The sequence below is a fragment of the Canis lupus genome, chromosome 16 (genome assembly GCF_003254725.2).
Source record: "Canis lupus dingo isolate Sandy chromosome 16, ASM325472v2, whole genome shotgun sequence".
Classification (NCBI taxonomy): Eukaryota; Metazoa; Chordata; class Mammalia; order Carnivora; family Canidae; genus Canis; species Canis lupus.
In genome coordinates this window covers 7,533,302-7,561,122 of record NC_064258.1, presented here as the reverse complement: position 1 = coordinate 7,561,122, position 27,821 = coordinate 7,533,302, and the positions used below count along the sequence as shown (strand labels likewise).

The 27,821-nt window shown below is 47.0% G+C and overlaps 3 protein-coding genes across 12 annotated transcripts in view; 2 read left to right on the top strand and 1 right to left on the bottom strand.

The window, feature by feature from the left end:
* The window catches only part of AGK (acylglycerol kinase), a 76,510-nt gene extending 60,513 nt beyond the window's left edge, over positions 1 to 15,997 (top strand). For 4 of the 8 annotated variants that reach the window (XM_049095279.1, XM_049095280.1, XM_049095281.1 and 1 more), the window contains 6 exons: positions 87 to 144; positions 4,459 to 4,606; positions 5,048 to 5,145; positions 11,804 to 11,874; positions 13,847 to 13,931; positions 15,019 to 15,997. In XM_049095279.1, the coding sequence (XP_048951236.1) occupies positions 87 to 144; positions 4,459 to 4,606; positions 5,048 to 5,145; positions 11,804 to 11,874; positions 13,847 to 13,931; positions 15,019 to 15,156 (598 nt within the window). In that variant the 3' untranslated portion in view covers positions 15,157 to 15,997. Of the gene's footprint in view, positions 1 to 86; positions 145 to 4,458; positions 4,607 to 5,047; positions 5,146 to 11,803; positions 11,879 to 12,477; positions 12,635 to 13,846; positions 13,932 to 15,018 lie in introns of those variants that run through there. The other 4 variants (XR_007402834.1, XR_007402833.1, XM_049095283.1 and 1 more) reach the window with 4 other exon arrangements.
* A 957-nt stretch (positions 15,998 to 16,954) lies between these two features.
* On the top strand, positions 16,955 to 20,674 carry LOC125752708 (uncharacterized). The gene is made up of 2 exons (XM_049095284.1): positions 16,955 to 17,630; positions 18,489 to 20,674. The coding sequence occupies exons 1-2, from the start codon at positions 17,090 to 17,092 to the stop codon at positions 18,680 to 18,682; spliced, it is 735 nt and encodes a 244-aa protein (XP_048951241.1). The 5' UTR covers positions 16,955 to 17,089; the 3' UTR covers positions 18,683 to 20,674.
* The window catches only part of DENND11 (DENN domain containing 11), a 46,907-nt gene continuing 37,010 nt past the window's right edge, over positions 17,925 to 27,821 (bottom strand). For 2 of the 3 annotated variants that reach the window (XM_025433925.3, XM_035700114.2), the window contains exons 6-9: positions 26,914 to 27,045; positions 26,648 to 26,798; positions 25,503 to 25,571; positions 17,925 to 23,889 (exon numbers count right to left, since the gene is read on the bottom strand). In XM_025433925.3, the coding sequence (XP_025289710.1) occupies positions 23,694 to 23,889; positions 25,503 to 25,571; positions 26,648 to 26,798; positions 26,914 to 27,045 (548 nt within the window). In that variant the 3' untranslated portion in view covers positions 17,925 to 23,693. The remainder of the gene's footprint in view (positions 23,890 to 25,502; positions 25,572 to 26,647; positions 26,799 to 26,913; positions 27,046 to 27,821) is intronic. The other variant, XM_025433926.3, reaches the window with a different exon arrangement.

Genomic DNA, 27,821 nt, shown 5'->3' with positions numbered 1-27,821 from the left:
CGTACTGTTGTCCTACATGAACCGTGTCTATCACGTGGATAGTTCTCTTAAGATTCTAATTAGATTTTTGTCTTGATCTTTCTCAGGTACTGGTATCTTGGGCCTCTTAAAACCAAAGCAGCTCACTTCTTCAGCACCCTTAAGGTAAATGCAATTTACAATGTAGAAATTTGCCCTGTGTTATTTTGTTGTTACTCTGTGATGTGTGTATTTGGATTTTTTAAAAATTCCCTGCTACAGATACATAAGACATGCTCCAATACTAAAATATGGGATACTTAGATACGAATGCAGAAAGCATTCCTATTAGATAAGCCATCGCCTCTCATCTACTAGCTTATTCCCTCCATTACCAAACTCGTACTTAATTTCTCTTTGGCATCCCACTTCCTTTTGCTTATCTATTCACTCACTCTTGCCAGACAAACCTGGAGTAAAATGACCTATATCTCATCAATTATTTGTAAGGGTGTCTACATTCATATCTGGAAATGAATTAAAGATTTGCATCCGAATGTATGTAATTGTGCAGGCTTGTGTATAATGGAGTAGGTTTCAAACTGTCCTAGCAAAATATGGGTAGTGGTTACTGTCTTGAACAGTATAAATAGAGGATATTTCCGACATTGGAGAATGTTCCATCCGGCACTGCTCCTATAGCCTGTTCACTGAAAAATGTTGCCATAGAGAAAAGCTGAACCGTGTATATTAATGAAAATGCTAATAGAAAAGTCATCCTTATCTGTGGATGACATCCTGTGTTCGGCTTTTATGCAAATCAAAGCAGTATATTCAAAAGTTGGCAGGTCAATCTGAAAATTGGCAGATGAAGTTTGTAGTGAAAATATTGGTTTTAATGTTAATATTCAGAGTGTCAAGGGATTTTCTAATTATAAAAGTGATGTATGTCCATTGCAAAACATTTGGAAAACATAGCTCCCCGTATCTTCTAAATAAATTCTTGTATGTTAAAGAAATGTAAAAAAAAAAAACAAAACAAAAAACAAAAAACCCAAAAAAACAAAACCCTAAAGTACTAGGGTGACCAATTTATATGATTATGAAAATGAACTTGGAGGGCAAAGCCTCTCTACACTGAAGGCAGACTGTTTCAGTAAAATGCATCTTTACTCTTGCTTAAGGGAATAATTTCAGTGGTGGAGTAGTGGGTGCATTTAAGAAGAGTAGCAAAGCTCTACTACGTTAAGTTGTAGAGTCAGGGAGAACATAAACTGTTTCCAGCATTTCTTCAGTAAACAGTTATTAAATATCTAGTGGGGCCAGCCCTGCTGTCTGCTTGGAGTGTTCAAAGTCAAATAAGACAGGTTTCCTCCCCTCCAGGAGGATCCACGTGCAGGGAGTGTGAGGGGCAAGTAAGCCCCGTGGTCTGGCAAGTGCAAGGACAGCGTATGGAAAGATAAGGTGGGGGCAGACAGGAGGCAGCAGCCCTCCCAGGGCAGAGAACACTTATACTGGAGTTTGAATCTGTACAGGACTAGAGCAAAGGCATTCCGGGTGGAGGAACCAGGCTGTGTGAAATGGCCGTGATGTCACACAGCTGCCAGGGCAGCCGAGCAGCAGGGAGGGGGTGTCGAGGGAGGGCTAGGCATGGCAGGTTTGGATGTGGCGTCTGACTTTTACCATGAAAGCGTTGGGGAGTTGCTGAGTCTTAAGCAGGGGAGAGATAGGACCAGGTCTGCATTTTAGAAAAGTTATTTGTCAGGAGTGTAGACAAGAGATTGCCTGCCGGTAGTTGAAGGCAAGGGCACCAGACCAAAGATTGTTCAAGGCAGGTGAGAAGCGATGAGGTCCAGCCAGGATGCCAACTGTGTGTGCTGACAGCAGAGGGTGGGTGAAAGGGGTCGTGAGGTGGCCCCTTTGAAAATGGGGGATGAGAGGAGTCCCTGGTTTCTGATCGGGGCCTAGTTCACTAACTAGTTTTCTGTTAACACTGACAATATTAGAGTAGGATCAAATTTGTGGAGAAAGGGGATGTTTTCAGTTTGGCACATACGGAGGTCAGCCTCCCTGTGGAGACAGGCGGAGATTCAGTTGTGACTTAGGTCTGAAGACACAGGTGTAGACGTCCTGAGTGCTGGAGTGGTGTTGCAACTCGGGGTTTGACGAGGTTGCCGTGTAGAGCAAACGAGCCCATGGTTAGCCCCGAGGACTGTAGGCATTTAGGGAACCACGGAGCTGCCCGTGGAGCACTGAGGGGAAGGGGGTCCCCATGAGGGTCACACACACGCCAGCCCCGGGAGTGGGAGTGTTGGGACAGGAGGGCACCCACTGAACGGGGCAGCCTCAGCCTCGGAAGCTCTGCTCACCTCCGAGGGGGCAGCTGAGCCACATTGAAATGCCAAGACAGTGGAGGGGGACCGCTCCTTCAGGAGGCCTGACTTGGAGAGGAGAGAGCTAGGAAAGGCCAGAGCTAGTGAGAAAGACAGGCCATGGACTGTTTAATTGCGTAGAGAGAGCGCAGTGCCTTTCTGCCCTGAAACAAAAGACAGGAAGAAAGGGAAGAGGTTGGGGCACCTGGGTGGCTCAGTGGTTGAGCGTCTGCCTTTGGCTCAGGCCATGATCCCAAGGTCCTAGGATCGAGTCCCGCATTGGTCTACCTGCAGGGAGCCTGCTTCTCCCTCTGCCTGTGTCTCTGCCTCTCTCTCTCTCTCTCTGTCTCTCATGAATAAATAAATAAAATCTAAAAAAAAATTTTTTTTAAAAAAAGGGGGGGAGCAGGTGAGAGACAAGAGACAGACGCAGAGCCTGACTGAACCTGCAAAACTCAAACACAGGTCGGAGGGCATGGGGCCCTTGGTACTGGGCCAGCCTGGGATGGAGGAGGGGATGGGAGAGAACTAGAGCCAAGGTCCAGATGCAAACAAATGAAGAGAGGGTTAAGGCAGTTCCCACTGTCGTCCTGACTCGCTGAAGCATGGGGAGCCAGGGAATATGTTGAAAATGAGGTGGGCGCTAGGGGTTGGGGGGATCTTAAAGAGAGATGAAAATAGGGAGGTTTGGAAGGATCAACAAGTAGTATTGAGGACCTGAGACCAAAGATTTGTTGTGGCACAGGTGCGCCCTGTTCCCTGAGTCAGTACCAACCTGGAGTATTGTTTGCCCATCTAGTAACACTGAGCCACAGAGTGCAAGTACAGAAACCTAGTGACAAGCTCGATCCAGAATAGGGGCTTCTCAGGGCACATATTATGTAACACCCAAAGACACATGAGGACCAACAGTGATGGGAAAAGGGTGATTTAAAGTAATCAACTTCATTAAGCACTGAGAGAAAATGGTGTATCCGGGCCTGGAATTCTCAAAGTGATTAGAAATTTGGTGTGGGGTTGGAGCTTCATGGGCCAAAAATCACACCCATCTCTTCCTCTTCTGAGTTTGAACCAAGTTATGAAAGCCAATGCAGGAGCTAGGCAGATGGAGATCAAAACACCAGCTTTATAAATGTCAGCAGGAGAAAAGGACACAGCTTAGATAATGCGGTCACAATCCGATTTCCAGATACTCCAAATTGAATTCATCCCCTTAAAATGTCTCCTTTAGGGCAGACACTGCTATAGGAAGACAACTGTATGAGGAAGCAGTGAGTCCCCAGGACAGCCACATTCAGATGGAGAGGGAGAAGGGGAGGGAGGGAAAAGCCAGTTACTCCTTTATAATTTACTGCATGAGAACCTGAGACCAAGGCAGTGGGTCACCCCAAGAGACCTGTTCAGTACAAAGGAAGCAGTCAAAAGAACAGAAGAATATGGGGTGTGGCTACAGAGTAAGACGTCAAGGTTTTAGGTTTCTAAGGTGGAATAGTTCTGGGTAACGAGAAGGACCAGGATGTGGCCATGGAAATAGGTGGCTGGGGACTTAGGGATGACATCAAGGGTTGAGTGGCTAGGGTGTTGTTTTAATTACTCCTGTGGACACTAATGAGACTGGACTGGGGTGTCAGGAAGTAGAAGACAAAAATCTAGTCTGAGAATGATGGTCTTTGAAGCCTTGGCTGGATGGCAAAGCTAGCCTAAACCATTCTGGGCTCCGTGTGGAATAGGATTCCAGAAGGGAAGAAGATATTTGATGCTTCGATGCATTTCATTTTTGTGTCACCATCTGTAAACCAAAGATAAATTTATTATGGAATGATTCTATGCTCATTCATACTGATTTTTTTTTTTTTTTTTTTTGAAAAAGTATAAGCAGTGGTGGTTAGTCTGCTTGGACTTTTCTGCTCTGTGATTGTGAGAGCAGTGGAGGCAGCACTCACCGAGTTCATGGTTTTCAAGATCAGCCTTCAGTAGAAAAAGAAAGCTTGAGGATCCCATGTTCCAAAGCAGAGATAAATTATTAATTTGCTTTCAGGCAGGTGTAGGTAGATTAACCTTTGCAGAGACCCTCCTAGAGTTTGGACATGGGTGTGCATGACAAGGTTTTCTCTCTTCACGTTAAAAGGAGTGGCCTCAGACACATCAAGCCTCAATCTCGTACATGGGACCTACAGAGAGACCTCCCAGTGGAGCAGAAGAGACCCCTCCACGGCCATCTTTGTACAGGAGAATATTACGAAGGCTCGCATCGTACTGGGCACAGCCGCAGGATGGTGAGCCACATTCTGGTTGCAGAGCCCTGGTCAGTTCGGGATGTCCGAAAGCAGACCCCCAAATCAGTGTGAGACATGTGGTACAGGAGAGGCCTTTCAAGAATCATTGAATTTTCCTTCTGTATGCCACAGAGTGGGACCCAAACCAACACTGTGCCATGAATGGAAATAGCCTGGGTCATTGGTGACAAACCATGGCTCCCTCTGTCACTGACCTTTATGTTACTGTGGCTGCTTTAATAGATGTTTTGTGTATAGATGTTCCATTTGAGCCTGGCTCTTCATCCTGTGTGTAAGAAACTATGAAATAAATAAAACTGAGGTGGAGAATCAGGGGGTAGGTTTGAGTGGCCAAGCCAAGCAGCCGGCAGTTCGCCATTGGTGGGAGAGTGGTGAGATGTTAGCAGAAGAAATTGACCTAAATCTAATGCCCCCACACAGCCCTTTCACAAGAGGTGAGCCCCAAGGTCTGGAAGGAAGTGCAGCTGTCCACCATTGAACTGTCCATCACAACGCGGAACAGTCAGCTTGACCTGACGGTAAGTGTGCCATTTTACTAGCAAAACATTTGGTATCTGGGAAAAGTGACAAAGACTACATGGCCTTCCGCTAATCGGGTATTTTTTTTTAATCGGGTATTTTTTATTTTTACCCTTTTGGGGGAGAGAGGAAAAGATTGGGGAAAAGAGGATGTAGTGTGGTTTTAAGGAATAATAGCAATGAGAAGAAACAGCAGAGTGAAGCAGTAGCTTCAAGATTTGCAGGGTCTGAGACAGTATTCTGGGCGCTGCTTAGTAGCCACCAAGCTTTCAGCCTTTAGAAATGGAAAGTCAGCCTGCTCCCTTTTGTCTCTGGAATAAAAAATTGAAGAACTTTTACTTGAGCGAGTACCCATTATTCTTGTGACTATATTAAGTATGAGGATTTAGGTCCCCAGAAGAAAAAATATATATATACACATATATAGACAGTCTACTCTGTTGACATGCACTGTCCAGTACGGTAGCTGCTAGACCCGTGGCTATTTGTTTTTATTGTATTTATTTATTTTTATTTTTAAAATTTATTTATTTTTATTTATGTATTTATTTATTAAAATATTTTATTTATTTTTTCATGAGAGACACACAGAGGCAGAGGGAGAAGCAGGCTCCATGCAGGAAGCCCGATGTGGGACTCGATCCTGGGACGCTGGGATCATGCCCTGAGCTGAAGGTAGACGCTCAACTGCTGAGCCACCAGGCGTCCCAGCTATTTGAATTACATAAAATGGAGCACTCATTTCAAGTGCCCATTAGCTGTATGTGGCGAGTAGCTGCCACATTGGAGAGCAGATACAAAACATTTCTGTTAGTGCAGAAAGTTCTGGATGGCACTCCTATTGACAAGGCACCAAAAAAATTCTTGAAATAAAGCAGAGGTTGGCAAACTGGTCTGCCACCTATTTTTGTGTAGGTGGCACACAAACTAAGAACTGATGTTACATTTTTAAATGGTTGTGAGAAAAATCAAAGAATAATTTGTGATACACAGAATATGAAATCCAGGTCTCATTCACATAAGTAAAGCTGTGTTGGAACAGCCACATGCATTCACATACATGCTGTCTGTGGCTGCTTTTGTGCCGTGACTGCAGAGTCAAGTAGTTGCCACAGACTCTCTGGCCCAAAAGCCTAAAACACTGACTCTTTGGCCAGAAAGTCCAGAGTTTTCTGACCCCTGCTGTAGGAAAAAACCTAAGAAGTTTGTATTAGCGAGCATGCAAATAGAAAAGTCACCCTGCCCTGTGGGCCAAATCCTATGATGAGGTTTTATGCAGATCCAGGTAGTATGTTTACAGGTGACCAGGTCAGTCTGGAAACTGCATGTGGACTTGAACATGGTGATTGATGAATGTACGCAGGCAGCAGGGAGGTTGACTCTGACATTAATGGAGTATCGAGTTGTTTTCTATTTTTTTTTTTTTTTTTTTTTTTTTTTTTTAATAATTTTTTTTAAATTTATTTATGATAGGCACACAGTGAGAGAGAGAGAGGCAGAGACACACACAGGCAGAGGGAGAAGCAGGCTCCATGCACCGGGAGCCCGATGTGGGATTCGATCCCGGGTCTCCAGGATCGTGCCCTGGGCCAAAGACAGGCGCCAAACCGCTGCGCCACCCAGGGATCCCTCGAGTTGTTTTCTAATTAGAAAATGTAAGACATGTCTATTGTTTAACATTTGGATAACACAAATTAATTCCAGTTGGATTGAAGGATTGAATTAGGAAAATAAAACCATGAAAGCACTAGAGTGAAATCAAAGTGTTTATCAATATAAGCTCGGGGAGGACCAGGCCTTTCTAAGCATAGTGTCTAAGGCAAAATTCATATTGATGCATTTGTCTACTTAAAACTGAAGAAACTATAAACAACATTTTTAATGACACATTGGGAAAAAGAATGTGATAGAGCAGGAGTTAAAGCTTTCCTTTATAACAAACTATTAAGAAATAGGCAAAGGACTAATATAAATAACAGGCACAGGACAAGAATAGAAATTCACACAGGAAATAAACATGGAAAAATATCTTATATTTGCTCAATATGTACTATATGCTAGGTACTGCCCTGAGAATTTTGCATACTGTCAACTCATGTAATCCTTATAACTGCATCATCAGGGAGATATAACTTTTATATGCATGTAATAGGTAAGGAAACCAAAAAAGTGCCCATATCAAAGAAATGCAAATTAAAATAACAACAGAAGTCCTAAATTAAGCATGCTTGTGTTTGCCATGTGGGTGGGGAAGTGGGCACTCATGCATTTCTGCTGGAACTGCAAATTGCAACACCCTTTCTTGATGGTGTCTTGGGGTCTCTGTGAAGCATCCAAAATAGACTTAATAGGGTCCAAGGGCGTGCTTATATTTCTAGGAATTTCTCCTCCAGGAATAATCAGATGCATATACATATGTAGTGTAGCCATTCCCTTCTTTCTTACATAATGGAATTCTGGAAACACTGGTGAACATAAAGGTATTAAGGTCAGAAAAAAATAGATTCTGTTCTAGAGGAATTTCAAAAAGAAAGATAAAATTTCTAATTCTACATTGCTTTTATACCCAATCTCTGATTATAATTATTTCTAGTATTTTGTTCTTGTTCTTTAACATTGTTCTTTTCTCTGATGACGGAACACCAATGAATGGATGAAGTTCAGTGGAGAAGGTGATGGTGGCTCCAGATTAGGCACATGCAGAATGCCGAGCGCTTTTTATCTTGGTGCCAATTATGAGAGTGTAAGATTCTGTGCTGCTTATCACAAGGAGCAGACCATTCATTTTCTGTTTCCACACGTCTTTGTAAAAATAAAAGCAAATGCAATAAAATATTCAAAGACAATGAAGCTGCCATGTGATAGCTCAAAACTCATTTATCATTTTAAAAAGTACATTCAGAATCAAAGAGCCTTTACAGGGTGTGGAATGTGTGGAAATTAGGATCTCTTGTACAGTCTGTTCACTGTATTTATAATAGCAACATATGTAAAACAAATGGACTGGGGGACTGATTAAATCCATTCTGGTACATTTATTTAAAATGTTCTCTATTTACTGACACGGAACGATATTCATCATATATTGTTAAATGAAAAAACCAGGCTAGTATGATATGCATCACATGATTCTATTTTTATTTTAAAAAGAAACACTTTCACCTATAATTGAGTTTTTGTGAATGATGGAGGTAAGGCTCTAATTTTGTAATCTTTGCCCATAGAAAGCCTATTGTCCAAGCACCATGTATTTACCAAACATCTTCCACCCCCCCATCTGCTGTAAAGCCTTTTATACTGCGGGAGCAGATGTGCATGGATGTATTTGTAGGTTCTCGATTCAGTTGCTCTGTTTTTCTAAACCTGTATTAGTATGGTGTTTTTTTTTTTTTTAATTATCATTTTATAATCCCTCTATGTTTTTCTTCTTAAAGAGTCTCTTGGCTATTCTTGACTCTTTGACCTCAATAAATCCCTTAAAAGTTTTATTTTATTAAGTCCCACATAAAAATCTGTTATATTGATCAGAATTACATTGAACCCGTAGATCAATTTGAAGAGAAATGACACTTCTATAATATTGACTCTTCTGTGGTATGAACATAGCAGAGCTCTTAGGCTTGTAATGCCTTTCAATGAAGTTTATAGTCCTAACATTTTGTCTTTTGCTGGATATATTCCTGGTCATCTTAATTTTTGGTGCTGTTTTAGACAGTATCCCTTAAATTTTCTTTTTTAAATATTAGATTTAGATGGACATGTAATTGACTTTTTAAATATTGATACCAAATCAACAGCTTTATAACTAAATTCTAAGTTTGGATGGATTCCTTTGGGTTTTGTATAGATTGAGTCCTAACAAATGCAAATGGCGCAAGTTTTGTTTTTCCTTTCAAATACTGGGACTGCTAATCGTTTCTCTTACCTTCCTGCTGTGGCTAGGACCTCAGTACAGTGCTCAATAGAAGTAGTGGTAGTCAGTGTCATCTGAAGCCTGATGTAGACAGAAAGGTTTCATTGCTACGTTCTTGAGATTGATGGGATTTTTTTTTTATAGATACTCTTTATAAGATTAAGGAAGTTGCCTTTTATTCCTAATTTTGCTAAGAGATTTTATCATGACTGCATATTTAATTTTATCAAGTCCCTTTCCAGCATCTATCAAGATAGTCTTCTCATGTGAATCTGTCAGGGTCGTCTAACATATTGATTTTTGCATGTGCACTATTCGCAAAAAACAAATCCTAGACATATATTATAACTCACATGTATAACTACTTAACTTCCCCTCTTAGCTGGCTAGTATACCTTGGAATCTTTGCGGGTCCAGAACTGAGCTTCTGTTCTTCCCTTGCCTGCCTTGATGGCAGTGGTAGTACTCCATCTAGGCTCCCCACTGCTGCTGAGTGGAATTCCAGGCTTTCAGTCCCTCAGGCCAAACCTCTCGGAGCCACCCTCTTTCCCCTCACATCTGATCTTGGTGGAAGTGCTGGTTGGTGGCTTCACCTTCTAAATAATGCCAGCACTTAACACCACCTCCCCTGCTAACTGCTCCAAGCCACCATTGCCTTTTGCTTGGGTGATTCCAGTGGGTTCCTGAGTGGCTCCCTTACCCCCCACCCCTTCATTCTCCTCTAAGTACAGCATCCAGAAAGGTCCTATTGAGATGAAGCCAGATCCTGTTCCTCTGCTTAGAAGGTTCCAAATGGCTCCTCCTTCCACTCAGCCTAAGAGCCTTATAATGGCCATCAGACCTTAGGGCCCTGGCCTCCCCTCTTCTGTGACTTCAGCTCCTGTTGTCCCTTTTTCTCGCTCTGCTCCAGTCACACTGGTTTCCTGACTGTACTTTCACATGTCAGGCATGTTTCCACTGTAAGGTCCCTGCCCTGGCAGTTCCCTTGTGTGGATCGCTCTTCCCTACACTGGTGGTTCTCAAAGGATAGTCTTGGGGAACTTGTTAGAACTGGATGTCCTTGGGCCTCACCCTAGATCTCCTGAACCATGAGTTGAGAATGGGGCCAGGGTCTGAGTTTTAACAAGCCCTCCAGGTGACACTTGCTAAAGTTTGGGAACCGCAGCCCTGGACATGCACATTGCTAATTCCCTTACCTCCTTCAGGTGTCTGCTCAGAGCTTAGTTTCTCAATGAGGTTCCCTTGGACCCCTCTTTAAAATAATCACCCCTACCACCCATACCATCTCGTGTTTCTTGTGTTCTTTTCTCTCGTTTTTCTAATAAATTCTAATATATTTCTAATATACTTCTAATATACTTTTTTATATACTTCTAATATACTTCTAGTATAATCTATAATTTATCGTTTTTGTACTGATACACTCTAACATGCTTCTAATATATTTTATAACTTATTATTTTATTATGGTTAGATTTTAATTTTTTTTTGTATTCCCTCCACTTTCCCCAGTAGATAAATTTTTTATAAGCAGAAATACTTTTTTTCGCTCGTTGATGTAACGTAAGCACCTAGGAGAGTTGATGTAGTTGACACTCAGTTGTTGAATAAAAGGTGAACTTAGAGCAAAATCATTCCCTCTGTGTTCTGTAATTCCTGGTTGAAAGAGAAAGTTGTGCTTTGGTAGTGCTCTTTAATCTTAGGCAAAGGCTGTCTGCTTTCAGCAGCTCATGGATTATCCTGGGGCTACAGATTTTGAACCTGTCCAGAAAGAAACAAAACCTGTATTTGAAGTAGACACAGAAGTATTGGTTCGGATTTATAGAGGGCCGGCTTTGTATTGCTAGCCACTGACTGGCAGGAAACTGGTCCAAGAACCCAGTCTGGTTTTATAGCCACTTCCTCATAGCTTGGTTCATCTAGAGCTTTTGGTGGTCAGTAATGAAAAAATTTAAAATACTACCATGGCAGAAACGGATTGTTGCTCTTCAACTCTGGTTGCATATCAAAACTGCGTGTAGAACATTTGAAAACAAAACAAAAAAACAAAGCAAAAAAAAAAAAAGAACATTTGAAAACACATACTTGGCGGGTACCTGGGGGACTCCGTCAGTTAAGTGTCCGACTCTTAGTTTTGGCTCAGGTCTTGATCTTGCGAGTCGTGAGATCGAGCCCCATGTCAGGCTCTGAGCTCAGGGAGGAGTCTGCTTGAAGATTCTCCTCTGCCCCTCCCTTTGCTTGTGATCACTCTCTCTCTCAAATCAATCTTTAAAAATACAAAAAACCCAGCACATCCTTGGGCTCTGCATGTCAAGAAGCTGCTCCATCAGGTGTGCTGTAATGCTGATGGATAGTGAGGATGGAGGCTCGCTGGGGTAGGCAGACTGAGGCCTGACCTCAGGGAGGGAACCTTAGAGACCACAACAGCTGTGATGATTAGTGGTAGAATGGCACAGACCTCTTACTCTGAGTTCTGACAAACATGAGTTTTTGTTTAGCTTATCTGGGTAGCAAAAACCAACCAACCAAACAAGCAGTGATGCATTTCATGGCATGTAAATGAGGCTCAATAAGGCTCTTCATGTATTTAAAATAAAAAAGGAAATATATTCAGGATTAAGTTATTAAAAGTGAAAGTCTCTGTATAATAAACAGCTTCAAAATATGAACCCCTGAGGCTAACGGACAACAGGCTGCATTAGCAAAAATGTAGAGTATTAATGTTAGTCTTCCTGACCTTCTAGAGCAAAGAAGACTTTATGAACATCTGCATTGAACCCGACACTGTCAGCAAAGGAGACTTCATAACTATAGGGTAAGTGGGCTGGGGCTTTAGGAAATGCTGGTTAAGTAGTTGGTATTCCAGCACATACTATTCAGGGTCCTCATGAAGTCTAAGATGGAGACCCAACTTAGGACTTACGTGATTTGGGGACAGTATAGCCTCTTTCTTTCAAGTATTTGGGTTGACACAGAGAACGCACCTCTCCTACTCTGGACTTCCCTGTTCATTTTTGGAAAGTCAGAGTGTGGGGACAGCCTGCCATTCCAATGAGATGAAGGATTCAGTGTAGCATGGCACAGTGTCCAGAACTTTCTTCAGGGTCAAAGTTGCTGGCTACAGATCTTGATTCTGCTACGTCCTGGCCTCATGACTTGGACAAACCCTTTAACTTCTGTGGGCCCTTCTCTGTGTATAGAAGCGAATATATAATCACATCTAACTACTTCAGGATTGTTTTTGAGTCTCAAACAAGAGGCTGTATGGGAAAGTCTTTTTCACGGTGGTGAAGCATTTCACTATATCAGTTACAATTCATGCCAGTCCACCTTGTCCTGCTTCCAGGGAAGTAATGGAAAACCTGAAAAGGTATTGAGTACCTTGGACAATCTCCAGGCTTTTCTCCTTTTTCACTAGAAAATATCCTCCAGTCCTGTCTGATTTGTTAAGCCTGACCTCTGCCAGAGTTTCATTGGTTACGAATGCTCTGAACCCTCCCAGCCAGCTTCAGCACATCCTAGGAGCCCACGTGTTGCCATGCCAACTGGTAATCTGCTAGGAGATTTTTTGTGTTTTTCTTTTTTGGTGCTTTGTCTCAGAGCTCCCTCTTGTGCTCATCTAAGGAGTAGACATTGCTGCTAGAGCAGCCCGGTCTCCATGGCTACCCCATTATCTGCGCCAGAACCCGGCAGTGAAATGTCTTTCATTGGTTTGTGGTATTTTTGCCTTTGGTATAAATTCTTCAGATGCTGACTAGCCCATTCTGCAGGCTTTGCTTCCCTTATTGTATCTGTCGTAGAATGAAGAAAGGAAAAGCCTGTCTCCTAGAGTGTCCAGAAGCCACACACAATCTCAATTGAGAGTGTGCCTCCCCCCTCCCCCCGGGCCAGTGTACTCAAATCTCCTTCATAGTACTGACAGCTGAAAATAGAAAGAAAAACCGATTATATTGCTTAATGTAGGTGAAGTCATTATGTTCCGCATCATTGCAATCATCATCTTCAGCAGCAGGAACATGGTTTCCTTTGGTCTCAAATAGGAAGTGAGATTAGGTAACGCCTGTTTCCTCTGGGTATTGGAATAGAACATTGTGAGGTTGCTCTAGAAAACTCTGAAGCTTCATATACTAAAGACTAATGTTATCATTTAATGGTAAAGAATGGACTAACTGACTTGGATTAACTTTTACTCTTTCCACTGACCACAACCAGCTCTCATTGGTATATGTGCATGAGGTGGAGGGAGTATGTGTGTGAGTGTGTGTGTGTCTGTGTGTGTGGACAGTCTGTTAGTTTTCACTCCAAGGGAAAGATAGTACTATGCTAAGCAGACTGTTAATAGGAATAGAATCATCAGGAATTGGTTATTCATATACATACATAAAAGAAATGTGTAGAATAAAAAAATGTTTTCTCCTTCAAGTAATGATACACTTACAAGTGCCAAATAAGACAAGTTTAGTACTTTTTCTAAAACTACTAAAAGTACTTTTCATTTCATTCTAATGTTTAAATTTCAGGTTTTTTAATAGCCCGAGGATTAGGTACAGAATCACTCTGTCTTCACTTCATCCACAGTTCTCTACAGCAAGTTAACCTTCCTTCTCAATCTAAAATATGTCACACTGCTAAGCAAGCATCATTGTGGGAAAATTAGTCACAGAACGCCATGGTTCAGCATAGCATGAGCTCGTCTATTTAATCTCAACAAAAGAACTTGATGTGCTCTTGCAATTGAATGAGTTGCCAGCCTTGGTTTCCAAATATGCTTTTTCCTGTACCCACAGAAGCAAAAAGGTGAGGGACCCCGAGCTGCGTGCGGCCGGCACCGAGTGTCTCCAGGCCAGCCAGTGCACTTTGCTGCTTCCTGAGGTGAGCAGGGGTTCCCGTCCCGCAGCTTCAGGTTCTTTCTTGGTCCATCTTCCTTTCGAGGAACAGACCCTCATTTGGTTGCCCGGTATGGGCCGCGCCCTCGGCCAGGCTCTGGGTGATGGTGAGGAATACTTGAAAAGATGAGAGGACCCCCTTCTGAGTCAGGGGCTAAGCAGGGGACTCCTGAAGATTTCAAGTGTTTTTAAGCCACGATTCTCTAAAGTGATCTTTACATCTCCTGAGCCTCTATTTTTCTGAATGTACATTACATAGAGGTTGCTATGTTATGACACAGGGAATTCTCTAGTTGGCAGGTACTCAGTGGATCCTACATTCACTTTTTCCTTTTTTATAAAGGATCTGGAAAATCTTGGGGATGGCATTGAGTTTTCTGTATTATGAAATGCCATGCTTAGAATAACCTATATAAGTGGGGAAAATGTTAGGAGTATAATCTAAATTATATAGTTATTCTGTGCGCCCTGCCTCAGGAAAGAGCTGCCACAGATGGCTTCTGCAGACTTGGGCCCATTATCCAAGGTATTCAGAAAGGATTGTAGGTAAAACGGAAGCTCTCCCCCACAGTGGGTGGCACCGTAGTTTCAACATAGCAAATGTTGAACTAAATGCATGAATTACGGAAGGTTTTATAGAGTCTGTACCATTAATGTTGCCATATTTGAGGTATCAAGCTACTATGCAAGTCCTAAAGAAGAACCATGAACATAAGTGAGTGGACATCATGGCTTTCCTAAGAGGAGGGCTCAGAAGGTCCTAGAACATCATATGTTCCTGAAAGACATGGGAGGACCCCTGTCGTTTAGTAAATATTTTTAAATTATAGTCTTTCTCAAATCCCAAAATATTCTGGGAGGTGATAGAAGCCCCCCTGCCCCCCGCAAAAAAAAAAAAAAAAAAGATGGATGGGAGAATTGGGATTAGTTGCAGAAGCAGCACCAGACTTTAAAAAAAAAAAAAAAAAAAAAAACAGCAGCGGGATCAGGCCTGAGGAGGAGGGGGTTGTCCAGGGGCAGGACCCCGGCAGCCCATGGCTGGAGTGAGCGGTCCACTCCCCTCTCCTCCACAGGGAACAGGGGGCTCTTTCAGCATCGACAGCGAGGAGTATGAGGCAATGCCGGTGGAGGTGAAGCTGCTCCCCCGGAAGCTGCAGTTCTTCTGCGACCCAAGGAAGAGGGAACAGGTGCTGCCCGGCGCAGCCCAGTGAGCTGGCCGCCCCCACCCTGCACTTTAGGCCTCGGTGGGACCAGCAGGCACAGCCTGCCCTGTCTGCCCGTTGTCGCAGGATCCCAGGGCACCTCCGTGGCAAGTACTCCCCCCCCCCCCCCCAAGGCCCCCCCCAGAGCATGTGCAGCCTCCGCCGTCACCCTCGCCCCCTCATCCACCGTGGTTTTCCAGGCAGGTCTGGGAGAGGCCCCCACGCCCCGGCTGCAAGAGGGCCTCCCCGGCCTCACCCCGGTTCTGTTCCTGCGCCCTCCTGGGACTTCAGCGCCTTGCCCACCCTCCGCACCTCCATCCTCTTTCCAGGCTTCCCCATTGGTGCTGTGACTTTCTGGGCTCAGATGCAAATTTAGCTTGTTGGCAGTTCACCCTCCATCCTAAAGACACGCACAGTGTTTCCATCTTCAGCCCGGGCTGAAAAACTATAAAAGGCCAGTTTGTATTATTTTTTAAAGTAGCGCTTAAGTATTGGTTTGCATGAGAAGCACCTGGGTGCATGTTGACAATGGACTTGGGGTCCACCCCAAACCTAGTCACTCGGCCTGGGGATGGGGCCCAGGAATCTCCATTTCTAAAAGAAAAAATAAAAGCAGGCACCCTCCCCCAGGTGCTTCTACTCCAGGAGGTGCCCCCAGCCTCACCTGCCAGTGTTGTACAGCATACCACTCCCTTTTCTGCTCATGCACCACCCCACCCCGAAAAGGATTTTGAAAGATCATGTATCCCCTCACTTTCTAGATATCAACTTAAGATGTTGCCAAAGTATGTCTTTCCTGGTGTCATGTAAATATTATTTTAAAATAAAACTGTTATATCACTCTTTTAAACATATTTGGTTCAATTTAAATGTATAGAAATTTGACACTTATCCTCCATTTACAAAAATAAACAAATAGGTTCTTTGGTATTTCCATTCCACTTTCAGCAAAGAATGCTATCACATTGTGATCTATTTTCATGCCTGAAATTTTATCACTTGCCTTATTTTCTTGCCAACAAAAAAATATAAATGGAAATAATTTTTTAGTGTTATGAGTTAATCCTGTACTGAGGTAATTACTGAAATACAACTGATAAAGAATACTGCCAATTTTTGATAATTAAAAATTAACATTTATTAGAATGCTCTTTAATGAGTTCAAGAACACGTTGTTTACAGCTGAGAACAGGACTCAATGTCATTTATATTCCTTGTTGCGTTTCTGATAGTTCTAAGCCCCTAAATTAGACGACAAAGGATTCTAATGTCTTCTTTGAATTCCTTTGGAATTCCAGATCAAAGGTTAGTAATCTACCACAGTAACAGCTTAATTAGATCTTCTTTTAGTTTGTTGAAAGCAAGAGAGCCAGAAACTACCTGATTCGCTAATGATTTATAAGCCGGGCTTTATAACCATTCACTTTTACTACTACCGTCAGGATTTTCCAGGGTTTGGTGCCCCTGAGGGTTCTGTTCTCCAGTAGCAATGCCTGGAAGCGAGGAGATGTGCACCTTTTCGTAAAGAGGAAGCATGGGGGATAAAGGGGGTAAGTAGGAAGCGATGCCTTGGCCACAGGCTCATCCCCAGGCAGATGGGTTTTAGGACAGTCCGTCTCCCTGTGCCCGTGAATCCCTTGGAGAGTGAAGACCAATGCTTGAAAGCATTATGAAGCAGCTACAAAAGGCCAATGAAGGAAGATCACAAAAAACAAGGCTTACCTGTTAGGCTCTGTATTCTTCAGAGTGGGGTCAAAAGCTGTGCTTTGCCCACCAAAAGTAGGTGGGTTCCAACCTGCAGTAGAAGGAGTACCCACAGAGGGGAGGAGGGAAAGTTTCTGTAGGAGCCAGGAGGGTCCTAAACCATCTTGGGTTTTGGATAGAATGTAAAGGACCAGTGCGGAAGCTGGCTCTCTTCCTCGGTGATCGGCTGGCTACCAGCATGTGGGTTTACTTAGCGATTCTGAGCCGTCCAGTGATGTTTAATAGATTAATATTTTTAATTCCTTTTGAAATCTGTGATCCCCGGTGGGAATCCTTTCTTGATTCAAGCTATTTCCTGCAAGAACACGGTTTCCGTATTGTTTATGGCCTTGTCCTTGGCACAGTCCTGGCGCACACCATCCGCATGAAGGACACCCAGCAGTGCAGCTCTGAGAGCACCTTGTCGGCCAGGCTGGGACTGCGGAGGGGTCGAGGACACCCTGAGTCCCCCACCTCCTGGACGCACAAGACTTTAGGAAGGCTTTACTCAAAAGCTAAGATTATTTCTAATAAAACCCAGCAGATGTTTTCTAGCATGAGAGCTGTTTGCTTAGCACCAGGACTGGCCTGTGCACACAGCTGTAGTCACCATGTGCCAGTGCTTTCTTTACAGAAGCAAGACTTCAGCTCTCACCCCAGCCCTAGGAAGGTGATATCATATGGTCAGTCACGTACCTGGGAAAGGAGGAACCTGGATTTGAACACAAGAGCCCATGACGGTAGGAATTTACCCCTGTACTGCCTTAAAAGAACTCCCCAAAAAGTTAAAAATGAAATGAAACTTCCATGTGTGGCTGTGTGCACAGTCCTGGCCATCCTGGATGGCACGGTTACTCCGAGCTCTGGTTCCCGTTACCTCGAGGTGGTTTATGCAGACAGACCATGGCCTGTAGGAGGGCAGGTCCCAGACTCACTGGGTCACTCTGTTGTTTGTGCTCTGACATGGGGCCACCCTCTCCTTCCTCCCATAAAGCACACTTCTCAGACTGGTGAAAGACCACTGCACACACATGTTCATGTTAAAATGTGAATTTTAATTGTAAAAATTGTATTCTGTAAATATAGTTATATCCACCTCTGCACACAGCTTGGTTCAGATATATACAGATATGATATACACGGATGTTATTTGTACCACAGAACAAAATCCATTAAACATTTACTCCTAGCTCCAGGATTAACCCCAGCTTTCTTTAGGCCATTAAAATCATTACCATTCACAACGGAACAACATACCTATATGCACTAGTATTCAGGGTAAAATTTATCAACTGTCAATTTAATTAATTTCATACTATGAGGTAAAGAATTTAAACAAAAATAGATTCAGTGTCTCTTATTGCTGTAACTCTTATGCTGGGGTGTTAATCAAAATAGGGATTTGACACTTAAGGCGACAGGGGGGGCTATGCTGATCCTAACAGGAGAAAAATAGGAAAACCATTTTTCCAAGACTACAAACTATTCCTTTTTCAGAAAAGGTTTATTTCCCAGACCTATAAAAAAAAAAAAAATTTAGCCAACAAGCTTGGGTAAATAAGAGGTTAATTTTGCTTTCCTCTACTCTGTACCCCTAGAGTCTCCTACCCAGTCTGTCCAAAAGCACAGAATTGACACCCTCTGTAAGTCTGGTCTTCGTGGGCACTCTACACAAACTATTCCTAATGCTGCCTTAAATATTTTTGTCGACTTTTATCTTCTCTTGATTTGGCCAAAGGAAGTTTTCACTCCAACGTCAATGAACTATATTTGCTACCAGCTAATTCAGTGACCACCGTTGTGGATCATCCCAGGCTAATTTCTAAGGCCCTAACCTACCCGTGTTCCCCAACTGTCCTCAGAAAGCAGAGTAAATGTATTGTTAGCCTAAACCGGCATTCTACAACAAACGTAATTCACACCCATCCTTCTACCATGGTAAGTAAATAAATTTTCTGAATTTAGGCTATGTTAACACTAACAGCCCATGGGATGCTGAGCTTCTAGAATAAAGAGGGCTTTATTTCTCTATTATCATTTATAAGCACTAGAAAAACTCTTACTTCCTTTCTAAATGTGCAGTTTCATCCAACTGCCCCTGTATTCCAGCTCCAGAAAAGAATTAAAGTGCCAGGTTATAAAATCACACCGCTCCAGTAAGCAGCTCACTAATCAGCATTATCACGTTTACACGCTTTGTACGGGAATTTTCCCTAAGGTCGGGGACTGTGTCATCCACCCCAGGACCGTCACGGTTCATCTCCTAGAGAGTGCGGTTAAGACCGCAGCACCGTCTCCTTATTCACACTCGAAAACAAAACTTTTCTATGGAGTCTCGGTTGCTTCCAGATTACACAACTTGGCATTTCTTCAAGGATTATAGTTTTGAAATGTCCTTCCATCTCAACATCTGCACACTCCATCACACAGTAGTATCGATAGAAAAATAAACTCCCATTTCTTATAAGAAAAACATTAACTTAATTCACAGTTGGCCTTTCTCCCAACACTCTTAGCAGCTCCTGGGAACAGAGGTATATTCATTCTCACAACGGAATACTAAAAAATCCACGGCTCAGGAGTAAGAGGAGCCCCGGACTCCTCGCCGTCCCCTACCTGAATCAGAAAAGGGTTTTCCTGGAATGAGAAGGGACAGGTCGCATTTGCAGGAGCCTCACCACAGGGCCTGAAGCAGGGCTGAGAAGGGCGGTGGGAAGATCCTCGGGCTGGACCTCACAGGTTCCCGGCCTGCTGGCGAGGAACCAGACGGTGAGGCGGAAGCCCCTGCGTGATGTGTTGGTCCCGGGTTGCCTTTCTTGCCTATTTCAGAACCAATATCCTACAGAGCAAAGTTCACTATCAAGCTGACCGTGGCCTTTTAATTTTTTCAGCTCCTCCTCCCTCATCTCTGCAAGTGTGATCCATATGGGGACTTGGAGAAAGCGTCTCAACCATTCCCTGGGCTATACAGTTTTAGAAAAAGAAGGGGGGGGGAAAGTTCCCTGAGGTCCCTGCCTCTTCCCAGAAGGTTTTTGTCCTCCCATTAAAAGTTTAATTCATGACTGCCCTTTACAGAAGGTTCCCAAAAGGCCTCAGTTTAAAGGTGAATCATCTCATCTTTTTATTGCGTTGGAAGGGCTTTCAGTGTATCAAGACAAATAGCAAGTTTATCCTCCTAGCCACCAGAATGAAAAACACCCGACTCAGCTAGGATTTAATTTATCTTTACCTTTGTCTTCTAGCTAAAATGCCAGGTGGTTACGCGGATACATCAGTCCACACGGGTGGCATTTAGAACGGCCTGTGCCCTGTGCTACACTTAAAATTCTCATCTTGATTTTCACATGGAACAAAACAAGGTACATTACAGATGCAAGTTCTGGGCTAATTTATTTCTATCATTATCAATGAATTCGGCACCCATTCCCTGGCCAAATGGAGGAAGCTGCCATGCTGGACAGCCAGTGCCTTCCAATCCATGGCAGTCCTGAGGACGGTGCGTGGCCCCAGGGGGCACACCGGAACGGATCCACCCCAGGCCTAGGGCCTGCTCCATGCCTCATTAAAGCCCTAGCTAATTCTAAACAAATTGGCCCATATTTTTGGCTCTCATAGGAGATAAATCCTACCATTTCTGACTCTTCCTGAAGAAAGAATCCTAAGCCTGAGCACAGTTGGACATTTTCTCCAAGGCTGAATATTAGCGTCTGCCAAGCCTGCAGAATTGAAAAAAAAAAAAACCACTTTAATAGGCCTTAGTCGCAATTTGCTGGACTTCAATAAACCTCAGGCCTGGATTCTTGCTTGGCCCCATTGGGAATCCTGCCACCTGGCTTTTCTCTGAGGACTTGATTCAGGAATGAGAGCAGCCCAGGTGTCTCAGGTCAGCAGTGTTTCCAGAGGAGCACGTGGCTCACAGCTTGGCATCAGATCAGGCTTCAAATTCTTGGAAGGGCCAAGCCAGCTGAGGCAGGGGAGGGGATGAGGTTCAACAGTCCAGGGGGGTCGCTCCCCGGCCCCAGGCTCCCAGCCCCACTTCAGGAATCCATGGTAATCATCCCTGCTGCTCCAGACCTGATGGACCCTACGAGGCAGGAACGAAGATGCTGGCCCAGGTCTTCTGAACAGAAGCAGAAAGGTTTTAAGGAAATCTTTCAACAAGGACTCGAAAGCAGGTGTGGCTTCTAGCTTCTGCTGTTACTGCAGGGAGTCCTTCCAGGTATACCTTGCACCAGTTCCCCTCTTAGCGAAGGGGCAGCAAATGATGCCGGGTGCAGCTGCAACCTGGACATACTGTGGGGGGAGAGGGGGATGGGAGCAGAGTCAGGTCCAAAGTCAGTCTTCGAAAGGTGAGCTCAGAAACTGGAGGCTTCATATCACAATCCAGGCAAGAAATACTCAGGGGAGGGTGGACAGTGACAAAGGGGAATACAGAGCCGGGGGGCATGCTGGACTTCCGGCCCCTAAGGAAGCTGGCAGGGGAAGGACTGAGTCCTTGGGTTCTCTCTGAAAAGGGCTACAGGGTGGCTGGGGGAGTTCTGTGTGGGGGTCGGCAGAGCCCAGGCTCACCTGCACACTCCCCTCCACACGCCCCCTGCTCTGCACGAGTGCGAGGGGACCACACAGGAGGCCTCGTGGCCGCCAGCCTGTTAGAGCCACGAGCTGAAAGGAGCCTGGAGCCCCACCCAGCATTCAAAGGAAAATACTGGAACCTCACTTTCACCTTATGACCTTTACATGAGCACCTGTGAACTTGGAGTTGCAATTCCACACACACACGAGCATTCGCGTGCAGAAGGGCACGGGCGCAGAAGTCCCCTTCCAACAACCAACAATGCCCTCAAGTCCTGAGGAAGAGGACCTATGTCCACCGAGAGAACGTGACCCTTCCCGCCAGCCCTACCCCTGCTTCGGGCAGACCAGCCCCTAACTACGCAAACCTTGAGCCTTCAGACAGCACTGCCATGACCCAGGTCAGAAAGGCCGCTCCTTCCCCAGAGACCAGACATCGTTGCTCTTCAAGGAAAGAGGTGGTGAAGCTTCTTATGTAAACACATGTATTACCGACACGATGGTAAGCCCACACTGCAGAGGAGAGAAGTGTAGTAGTTGTACAGTTTATGTGTCAATGCCCGAACTTCTCTATATATTTACATAAAAGAGGTTACTTTGATGAACCAATATGCGTTTGCATTTTTATATGTGAATTTCTTTAGTCTTGAATCCCGCATCAAGGAGCTACAGTGAAATATTTCTGAATAAAGCAGTGAGCCCTAAAAAGCTAGTCTTGAGATAGGACATGTGATCCATCCGTCCGAAAGTTATTTCTTTGTGTGGCTGGAACCCAGTCACACACATGGATACGTGGCGAGGCCAACGACACAGCCAGGCAAGAAGGTCGAAAGGGAACAAATCGTCACCAGTAACCCAGGAGCCCGAGTCAAAATTGGAAACTCTGTCCCAAAAGACCTAAGCTCTGCGTGCGAGAGCCGGCTTCAAACAACTACCGTCTCCTCTAAGTTGGCACCCCTGGAATGCCCAGAAGAGAAGCAGCAGCAGGGCCCCACGGGAGTCGTCCCAGACCAAAACGTGTGAGGGGAATACGGGCAGACTCCCCCCTGACCTCAGGGGTTCCAACCACTTCCCTAGGTGAAGGCACTGTCAAATTCGCTGACAAATGTGTTAGTCTCTGGCCCCAATTACTGAGCTCAGGGAATGTCATCTCTGCCCAAGAGAAACTTGTGAAGCCTCCAAATTGGTAGAGTCTTGCTCTAAACTCTTGAGTAACCAGCTCAGATCCTTGCTCGATTACGGAATCCACTGAATCTCTTTTGATCCAGAAGCCCTGCTAGCAACGTGTCCGGAGGACACATTCTCGGGTGGAGAAACATCTTCTCCATCCTGTTTGAACCCCAACTGCTCTACACCTTTGGTGGCAACCAACGTTACTCTTTAAAAATACCTAAATTACTTCCAAGAGAATAGTTAGCCCTTAAAGGAAACTAAACGGTAAAGTGAATTTGCTTGCAAGGTCCGGGGCCATCCCTAGAGGAGGGGGATTCGGAGAGAGGAGGAGTATCACACTGAGTGGCCGCTAATCTACTCTGAGGAAAGTCTCAAGGCTTCATTCTACAATTTTAGTTTCCAGCTGGCTGGTAAGAGAAGCCTCTTCCTGTCATTCTGTGCCGAGAGAGGTTCACACTTAGTGAGAGAAACATCCTTTTGTTCCTCTTCGAGGGCTCTACTCACATGAACAGAGAAGACGCAGATCTGCCCTACTGAACAGGAGAAAGGATCTGACCTCAACACTGGACTCCCAGAACAGATAAAAACCCTGAAGGGTCAGGAGGTCTAGCTTCCACCTTCAGGAGGTGCACATCCAAGGCCACTCCGGACAGTTCTCTCAGTCTCGAGTACCTCAAGGGATGGAAAATCATAGAGACTTTCTCAACAGTCCACCCAGTATTTCCAGAGCTCGGCCCGCTCCTAGTGATATATGGCCTCCACCACATTCCCTCAAGTCACTCAATATGGAGAGGAAAGACTCAGCTCTGACAACCAAACCAGGCAGCAGTTCTGGGAGAAAGTGGTAGATTCCAACATCGTACCAAAGCAGGACGCAAAACCAAGGTGGTCTCGTCTCACCACTAGGGAGGAAGGGAAGAAAGGAGATTGCAAAAATCACATTTGTTGGAAAGTATAAACCATAATCCTTTGCATCAACTTAATAAAAAATGAGGTCTTCTGGGGCCCAGTGTGAAATCCCCAGGTGAGAGCGGCTCACCAGCCTCGGCTCACTCTTCCTACGGGCAACAGGGGTTGTCAATGACCAACATGACGTCGATGCCATAGGCCTCCAGCAGGTCCATCAGAAAGCTCCGGTCTCCTTGGGGGTCTAGACCCATGCCGCGGGCATGCTCAGCGGTCAGAGTTTTATCTTGACTGGCAGACACCTCCAACAAAGTCTGAAATATCCGGTTGTTTTGCTCTAGGAAAAACCTGCATTCACAAGACACAGGGAAGGGGGAGGGGGGTGGGGTGCCAGAGGGCAGAAAAAAAAAAAGTCATCAAATAATCCACACACAAAAAACCAAAACTACGTCCCTTTAATATGCTTTCAAATGGTTTCAAAACCAGAAACCTTTCTGAAAATAAGGAAATAGGATCAAAGTTCAAGGGTTATTAAACTAATACCCAGTTTAGCAAAACTATGGACATTAATCAAGCATGATTAGCAAAGTCTCTGAACGAGCAACGGCCTGCCTGCCAAAGACCAGCCTTCCTGCGTTAAGGTTACTATACATACCATGTTCCCATTCGTGGTGTTCCTCCGTTTCTCAGTCATAAGGGGAAGAGAAAGAAAAAACAAAACCAAGAAAACCCCCCCAAACCCAACCCTGATAATGTAGTTCTCTGACGTCAAGACTTAATATGAGAAACTAAAATTCACCTTCAGAGTCCCGGCCAGGCCACTGGAGCCAGCAGCAGGGGCAAGCTTTTGTGGGGACAGAGCAGGGCCCTGAAGCCAACTGCCCCCAGCCTGAGCCACCGCAGTGGAACCCAGGGAGCAGGGGCAGGCACGTCCCCCAGCCAGCGGGGCTAGGAGGGAGGGGTCAACGAGGACACAGAAGCCTAAGCCTAGCTGTGGCCACCAATACTACCAAAGATCCCCATTATCCTTGGGTATTTGTTTTCCTTTGATTAGCCTTTTTTTTTTTTTTTTTTTTTTTGGGTGGTGGTTGGGGGACAGATGATACACAGAACATGATTTAATTTACAGTAGGTACTACAGAAGAGTCATATTGAGGAAAGGCATGAACTGTCTCTCAACTTTTTAGCCATACTCCACAGGGCTCAGTCGCAGCAAAGGCACCCGGTGCCCGAAGCAGCTCTAAATGCCCAGGAATTTCAGAGACAGACAGTGGGGGGTGTCAGACCTTGCCCAGGCCGCGGGCTCTCTGTTCCCCGTCAACACCGGGTAGGCACGGGCGAGTGCGCTTGGGGAGTGCCACGCTTTTGTCAAAATGTCAACCTTTAGTTTTCGACCCCTGAGTCCCCCGCAGTTGGAGCTGCAGATGCCCTTCCCGGCCCCCACCCAGGACACAGCGATGGAGCACCCCCCAGGAAGCTGGTGGACCCCAGAAGCTGGCAGACCCATTTCTGCTTCGAGTCCGGCCCTGCCCTCCCCGCTGGCGCCGCTTCACACGGCTGCTCCTGCTCGGAAAGGAGAGCGACACCCCGAGGTGTCGGGACCACGGCTCCTGCCCCGACCTCCGCCTCTCACTAGGTTCAAAAGTGAAAATGTCTGATTTATCCCGTAACACTGGATGCAAGGAAGGGCTTGACTTGCACGGGGCGATGGAGGCCGAGCCCCCGAGGCCCGAAGGACACACATCCACGCAGCGGACGTCGGAGGTAACGCTCAACGGGAAGAAACAGGGCTCCTGGTGCTCTTAACCTCTGCTGCTTCCCTCAACTCCTCTGGGGGCCCCCGGCGGACTCCGTACAGGCCCCGCTCTCTGTGTCCCCGGCAGCAGTGAAGGACGTCCCTGGGCTGCCGCGGGTGACGGGAGGGCTGGAGGCCCGAGGGGCTGGGGCCCGGGCTGACTTACAGCACAAAGAGGTCCTCCTCGCACGGGTTGTAGTCTTCTTCCACCTCCTGGGAGTACAGCAGCATCTGCCTGTGGTGGAGGAGGCCCCATCACGCTCTGGTGCTGCTGCAGGACACCCCCTGGGCCGGGCACCTGCTGGGCCCCCTGCCGGGAGGAGCAGCCCCAGCACCCCCCTAGCCCCGCCCCCCTCCCGCAGGGAGAGGCGGACAGGAAAGGAATGCACAGGGCCCGGAGGCCCTCCCGCGGGCCGGGCCCTGTGTGACCCCAGGCAAGTGGCCATCGTGCTTAACTGCCCAGCAATCAGGTGATGATGTTACTTTTTTCGCTGCTGATGGCAAATGATATCATTTATTCCACAGCACAGCCACATTATTGAGAGTTAGGGGAGCAGGCCCGGGGAGGAAGCCCATGGAGCAAGGCCTGGAGCAAGCCTGGGGAGCAGGCCCAGGGAGGAAGCCCGGGGAGCAAGGCCTGGAGCAGGGCAAGGGAGCAAGCCCGGGGAGCAAGGCCTGGAGCAGGACCGGGGAGCAGGGCAAGGGAGCAAGCCCGAGGAGCAGGACCGGGAGGGAGCCCGGGGAGCAAGCCCGAGGAGCAGGACCGGGGAGTAGGACCAGGGAGCAAGCCCGGGAAGTAGCCTGGGGAGCAGCCCATGGAGCAAGGCCTGGAGCAAGCCCGAGGAGCAGGACCGGGGAGCAAGGCCTGGAGCAGGACCTGGGAGCAGGACCAGGGAGCAAGCCCGGGGAGTAGCCTGGGGAGCAGCCCATGGAGCAAGGCCTGGAGCAAGCCCGAGGAGCAGGACCGGGGAGCAAGCCCGGGGAGCAAGGCCTGGAGCAGGACCTGGGAGCAGGACCTGGGAGCAGGACCGGGGAGCAAGCCCGGGGAGCAAGGCCTGGAGCAGGACCCGGGAGCAGGACCAGGGAGCAAGCCCGGGGAGTAGCCTGGGGAGCAGCCCCTGGAGCAGCCTGCGGTCAAGGCCGTGCTCGCGGTGCTCTGCCTTGGGCCTCAGAGGCCCCAGAGAGCCTGGCAGGAAGGCAGCCCCCACGCCCCGGTAGGCAGGACAAGCCCCCAGGAGCCCGGCCCGTCACCTGCAGGCCCCCCTGGCTCCCGGGGCCACCGCTCCCCGCGCCCCACACCCCGGCTCCCACCTCTGCTCGTTGAGCCGCCGGTACTTCTCGCGGTCGGCGCTGTTGATCTTCAGCAGGGGCTGCAGGTGGTCGTGGTGCGTCCTCACGTTCTGGTTGTCCACGTACACGTCATACAGTTCCCGCTTCTCCTCGAAAATCTTCTCGGTGGTGCCTGGGACACCCGAGTTCAGGGCATGGGAACCTAGAAGCCGGCCCCGGAGGCACCAGCCCGACCCCCGGGGGAAGCGGGGGGGCCCGGGAAGCTGGAGGCAGGGCCCCGTACTCACAGGCCACGTAGGACACCTCTACCTCCAGGCTCTCGATGTCGGCCACGTTCACGTAGAAGAAGGGCTTGGACTCGGGAATGGTGCCCCCGATGCCAGGCAGGGACACGTTGGCCAGACAGCAGCAGCAGTACACTGGGGACGGGAGGGCGGGCCGGCCTCTGTCCTCCCTTGTCGCCCGCTGCCCGCCCCGCCCGGACAGTCCCCTCCAGGGTCCCCTCCAGGGACGCCGTGGAGCCTCTGCGCTCGGCCGGCCCACCCTGAGTCCCCAGCGGGCTCTGGCCCAGGGGACAGGCGCGAGCCTCTCGGGCCCCGCGCAGCGCCCGATCCCAGGGGCCTCCCACGGTCCCCGTCCCACGTCCCCCGTCCTAGGCCTTGCTCATAGCTCCCGCCTCGCCCGGTTCCCCCCCTCCTCCCGGCTGCCCCAGGTCCCCCAGGTCCGCATCTGTCCTCCCCGTTTGCTGCTTCCCGTCCTGGGGCTGCATCACCTCCCCTCCCTGGCACTCTCCCCGAGGGACGCCACCCCCCCCCCAGGTCACCGCCAGGCCGCGCTCAAGTCTACCTCCAGGCAGCTTTCCCCCAAGGCCCCGACCCCACCGCACCAGAGCCTGGTGTTCACCCCGCACAACATCAAGGCTGTCACTCCCCGCTGGCTCCTCTGCGACCCCCACCTGGTGGCCCCACCATCCTCGTCATCCTGGACCCTGCGTCCACCACCTCGCACACATCAGAACCTCACAACCTGGGGACACCTGGGTGTCTCAGTGGCTGAGCGCCTGCCTTGGGCCCAGGGCGTGATCATGGGGTCCTGGGATCGAGTCCCGCATCAGGCTCCCTCCCCTGTGTCTGCCTCTCTCTTTGTCTCTCTCATGAATAAATAAAATCTTTAAAAAAAAAAAAAAAAACCCTTA